General features: G+C 36.1%; 1 protein-coding gene across 1 annotated transcript in view; it reads right to left on the bottom strand.

The window, feature by feature from the left end:
• Positions 1-3618: 3618 nt before the first annotated feature.
• dgat1b (diacylglycerol O-acyltransferase 1b) overlaps positions 3619-6006 on the bottom strand; it is a 38970-nt gene continuing 36582 nt past the window's right edge. The window contains exons 14-17 of the mRNA XM_037676312.1: positions 5497-5562; positions 5124-5211; positions 4903-4965; positions 3619-4313 (exon numbers count right to left, since the gene is read on the bottom strand). Coding sequence (XP_037532240.1) covers positions 4164-4313; positions 4903-4965; positions 5124-5211; positions 5497-5562 — 367 coding nt within the window. The 3' untranslated portion in view covers positions 3619-4163. The remainder of the gene's footprint in view (positions 4314-4902; positions 4966-5123; positions 5212-5496; positions 5563-6006) is intronic.

The raw sequence follows: 6006 nt of genomic DNA, 5'->3' as shown, positions 1-6006 counted from the left end.
GATATATATATATATATATATATATATATATATATATATACATACATTTTTTTTTATTTTTATTTTTCTTAAATTTGGAATTGTTTTAAGACGGCAGTAATCCACTTTGGTTTTGGGCCTGCCTCATTATTTTATCACTCTGGTCAGAATTAAACTGTTGTCATTCAAAGAGCTTTACAGAGCCATCTACAACAGGTAAGATAATAACTGTTCATAACTTATCCACAGAAGCCTATTTAAAACTATGAATCACATATAAACTCAAGGCCCGGGGGCCAAATGTGGCCCTCACTGACATCTTATCTGGCACCCAAGATGATATGTTAAAAGTAAAATACTTTTTTCACTTGAATTTTTTCCATAATCTTTGATTATGTCAAAAGTGCAACAGAAAACATCAAATGAGACCAATCAAACTCTTTTTTGAGGAACCCACAACCAAGAAAAGATGTTGAGTATCTAACTTGAGTTAATGTAGATTCTGAAACTGGCCCTTAGTTTGAAAAAGGTTTTAATGTTGGCCCCCGTTTGTAAGTGAGCTTGACACCTCTGCATGAATTGTCACTTTAAGGGACTGAAATACATCATTTTACACTATGAGTGTCGAGATAGATCCCTGAAGGGCTCTGCAAAGACAGCTGATCAGATCACTTGTTGTTTTTTGTTTTTTTTCAAAGTGAAATAAATGGGGGGAAAAATACACATTTAATTATTTTCCACACTTTAATTTTTAAATAAATCTTTGTGCATCTTCAAGTCCATAAATCCTGTAACATCTGCGCTCTGATCCCCAGACATTTGACAGAACGTTACACTTACAAAGTGTGCACGCACACACATGCACACGTCTACATGGAACGTTATGATTCTCCTCAGACTCGCTGTTTAATTTTCTGTCAACCTGACAAAAAGCAGGTTCACAGCTCCGTCCTCGCACCTCTGGATGACAAATCCAACAGCTCATGTTCTCTCACACGCAGAATGTGACATGGGTTTTCACCCTGGGACAAAAATACACAGAAGTCTCGGTGGTAAAATCATGTCTGTCACTGTTTATATTCAGCACTATTAGACGCCTAATTAAAAGAAATATTACTGACTAATGACATCAGAACCTGCACATCCACAAAGAAGCAGAAACCCGTGACTAAATGAACAGTGAGGAAACTAGATAAATGTTATTTACATTGTATGTTTACACTTTCTACTTTTAGCCAAAGTTTCTCTCAATGCATTTAGTAACAGACACAAGATATTTATCAACAGGAACGGCATTTCTGGGTCATGTTTTAATACCTGAGCTGAAGTGTGTGTAAATGAGTAAAATGAATGTAACTGCAGTACAAAGTTAGATCCGTTTATTTAAAGCCATGTCGCTGTCTGGAGGTGGGAATGAATTACTTCACTAGTGGAATTATTTTAAAAGATTTCGGTTTGTCTTTAAGTTTGGACTAGAGAGAGATCTTGCAGCTCTCAGAGGAGTGGATTTTGAAAATTGAAATTATTTCCATGATTCTGGACCTGCCATTGTGTATCTGTTCCTCCTTCCTGTTCCTCTCAAACCCAGCCGGTTGAAGCAGATGGCCGCTTGTCCTGAGCCTGGTTCTGCTAAAGGTTTCTTCCGCATGAGGGAGTTTTTCTTTTCCACTGTCGCCTTCATGCTTGCTCAAGATGAGAGTTCTGTGATGGAGTTAAACTCAAAGCTGCTCCTCAGATAAATAATGTTCACTTATTATTTTTATATATGAATGATCCTGTTCAGTGCCCTGTGAAAGGAAACCTCTGCAGAGAGTGGTGAAGGCTGCACAGAAGTCCGTTGGAGTCCGCCTCCCCACCATCACAGACATCTACACCTCAGGAAGGTCACCTGCATCATGAAGGACTCCACTCATCCAGCACACACACACTTTTTGCTCCGCTTAAACTGAGGAACAGCTTCTACCCTGAAGCTGTTACTCCTAAATCCCTAACCAGGATAATCACTGTAATGCCACTTTAACTGGTGATTTGTGACTTATCTGTGCTAATGATTATCTCATGCTGCTGTATTCATTCATTCTCATCTGCTCGCACAGACTCATGTTCGGGCTGCTGTTGCTACGCCATATTGCTTTACATTATTAGTGTTTAAGTGTATATCTTTTAGCATATCGTTTAGCGTTCGTATATAGCAGTGTATATCTTAGATCCTTATGTACTGTTTCTTTTTATACTTTATATTTTTGCTATTTTTGGGTGTAACTGGGACCTCGAGTACTTGAGATGACTTTGTTGTGACTTGGAGTTATGTAAACTGAATTGAACTGAAATTTTTAATGGATGGAACAGTTCAGATCCTCACTCCACTTCCTGTTTTATTACAGCTACACATTTTTTAAGGAAAGCAGGTGTTTGAACTATTTAAATGTTTAGTTTAACAACTAAAATTAAACTGCATTCATCTGATGCTGAACTTAATATTTTATCAGAAAATTGGGCAAATTTCTCAGTATTGATCAAATTATCGGTCTTTGAGTTTTAATACAGTTGCTTTCTGCATTTTTTTTAAATGTAAGACATTGTGTTATAAAACTACATTATTTTATTACAACTTGGATGAGCCATTCATGAGAAACAATTTTTTGTCTCTCATGAATGAAAATCATTTTCTTTGGAAATCAGCCTGGTGAGCTTGTCTCTCAATGACCTGTCCCTAAGGTTAACCGAGCAGAGCTTCAGCTTCTGCATCATGTGCTCGTTGTGTTGATGTAGCCGAATGGCGACAAACAGTTTTATTTAAACACACTGCATGATGTCACACATTGCAGAGTAAAACTTTTGAAAAGTGTCAAGACACAACAACTTCAGGTTTTGAAAAACCTGTAAATAAAAAAACTTGTTTTGGGGTCAGGAATAGAAACTGAGAGAACGTAAAGTAAGTAAAGCAGTTAGAAGTTGATCTGCAACACTTAAGAAATCATTTCAGCTTCAGCTTCTACAAAAATAATGTCATAATAATCTCTACTTTGGAAAGCATTTTTTTTTATTTTAATTTCTGGATGTTTTTATTTCTAAAAAGTTCGGTTTATATATAAATAAAAAGTGCAAATGTAGCATTGTGGGCGGAGTCTGAAATTGTTAGGCTCTTTTAATGCTGATAAAAATCATGCAGTTATTAATCTGCTTAGAAATGCACAACAGAAACACCAGCCCTATACACATAAATAAAACCTCTTTGACCTGAAATTACGTTCTCTTTCCAGTTCAAGTTATTTTGCACATTTGTTTATTTAAACTCAAAACATACTGAGATGCATGATCAGATGTGATCATGTGGCAGGATTCCATGAAACAGCAAGAAAGAGACATTTGTACACACTAAATATAAACAGTTTGAGGTTGCATTTCCTTATCAGCTCAGCTCAATATCTGCAATTATTCAACAAGTTTTGTTTCACTGTAAAGGCACCTTTGGTATCAAAAAACAACTCAACACAAAGACTTACAGTACCGCTGGCCTCTTAGAAAGTAGAAAATTATATTTATACATTTTATTATTTGAAATTCTACCACTATACTGTACATTTATTTCTCCTATTCCACCTCAGTTTAACATCAGACAGACTGTGGTCATTAGTATTTTTTTTTTTTTTTTTGACAAAATGGAAAACACCATGTCATATATATCTTTTCTAACTTGGAACAACATTTTTTAAATATGCTCCAAATACATAAATAAAATGCATCAACCATGATCAAACTGTTCATTTACAGAACTGTATATAGTAAGAAAGTGATTTAAATCCTGTTTTTCTTACATTAAAATTAATAAAAAGTGTTTCATTGGCTGAAATTTCAGCCCAGACTCCCCTTTACGTTCCACAATGTCAGAAGAGTTACAATCACCTGAGAGTAAAGCTGCATTTAGTTTCCTTTGTTCTGCTTTCCTAACGATTCAGCGATTCAAAAAGAATATTCTGCTACTATTATTTTCCTCTTTGAAGTATTCAGTTTTCTGAGGACAGATTATTTAAGGTATTTAATGTAAACATGCTGGAATCAACAAAGCTGATGGGATCAGCTCATCCTGAGGACAATATCTGACCTGCCCTGCAGATTAGTGTTTATTTAGAAAAGTTGTCTAAAAAAAACTGGTAAAGTTGGATGGATTTGCATGTGTCGTTTTAGTCAATCTCGTTCTTGTAGTTCATCACGTAGTAGTCGTGAACATACATCAGGATGGCGAAAGGCTGACCGATGATGATGGACATCCAAACCGCAGCGTTACCGTAGTTACCACGCAGAAAGCGGCCGACTAGCCAGGCTAATGGAAGCTGAGGATGCAGAAAAATAAACAGCTGGTCATTGAGTTTTAATGATTAAATACAGGGTTCTATTTTTATGATCAAACATCTAAAGCTATGCACTTCAAAATATTCAGTAAACATTATATGATAACTCCACAACTGTCTTTAATAGTCGTTAAGACAACTCAAATATTTGTGTTTTATTATACTGTACTCTATATTTTCCTTAGAAAAAGTCTGAATATAATTTGTGTGCAAATTTAAACATGCTTGTTAGCTCAAAATATATTGTTTTTCTAAAGAGACATCCTGTAGAAGAGAAGGCATGGCTCATTTGATCTTATAAATCCAGTAGTTATGAACAAATATGTAAAATCAATGTAATGTTGTAGTGTCCTGACTCAAGACCTCAGGAAATTGTGCAAACTTGTGAAAAAAAAAAGGCAGCTTACATCTTTAAATCAAGAACAGGTCAGATTCCACAGTTGAAAACTATTTTTATTGCTGAATGTATCAAGATTTCTTTCAACTTACACCTACTTTAAGTGAACTCTTTAATAAAACATGTGAACCACACAACTCTTCAATGGAATACAGTGATATCTGCAGTTCTCACCTGAGCCATCATGCCTGTAAAAGCCCAAAGTCGGAACATCCTGAGAGGAACGCTCACCAAATACTGACAGAAAGCAACAGGAAAACAAAAGCGTGTCAGTTGTGTTCTGAGCGAGACTTGATCTGAACATCTGCGCCGCATCCAGCACGAGCTACGGCTGAGCGTTTCCTATCTGACATATCACTACGAGCAACAGCAGCTGTCATGGCTGATCAGCTTACCTCATGGAAGAACGCAGACAGGAAGAAAACAGCTGATTGGCTGATCATTTTACTGAAGCCTCTCCTCAGCAGCGGCTTGTAAAAGTGACTGGAAGACACAGAGGAAGAGATGTGGACAAAGTATCTTTGGATAGTTGGAGACAGTAGATGTAAAATATATTGAAAGTGTTGCCGTTTCTGTAAAAACAACAACAAAAGCTGTTTATGCTGCTCAAACTAGAAGGGGACAAAAACAGTCTGCTAGTGACGCCACTTATTCATTCACAGCCGGATGAATCAATTTTCCTAAATAAATTGGCGAGGCTTGTTGGATCTGTCTCACTGCATCTCATCCGTTGCAGCCTGATTGTGCTGAAGTGTGTGGATGACTCACCGTAGACACCACTTGTGCACCGGGATGTTCCAGTTCTGCCAGAAATATGTCACCGACTCCGAGTTCCTGGAAGGAACAAACAAACATTAGGAGGTTTAGTGCAGGTTGATCAATACTGAGGATTATAAAAACATAAATGTGAGTAAGGTTGCAAGGGGGTGTACAAATTTTCCACAAACTTTCCATGGAAAATTGGGCTGAGGAATTTTGGAAATATTCCAAATAGGAAATTGGAAACTGTCCATGGGAATTCAATGGAAATTGGGAGTAATTAAAACAAACTTTACTTATTTTACATACAAATTTATTTATTTTATTGATTCATTTCAGATATGTTGAAACCATTGTGCACTGCACAGGGCGTATCAACACCAATATGAATCTGTGCATCCATCCATCCATCCATATCTATATATATATATATATATATACACACTGTATATCTATATATCTATATATATATATATATATACACTGTATATCTATATATATATCTATATATATATATAT

This window comes from Nematolebias whitei, chromosome 5 (assembly GCF_014905685.2).
Source record: "Nematolebias whitei isolate Nwh7 chromosome 5, NemWhi1, whole genome shotgun sequence".
NCBI lineage: Eukaryota > Metazoa > Chordata > Actinopteri > Cyprinodontiformes > Rivulidae > Nematolebias > Nematolebias whitei.
The sequence above is the reverse complement of the archived record's forward strand: the minus strand, read 5'-3'. Positions and strand labels throughout refer to the sequence as shown.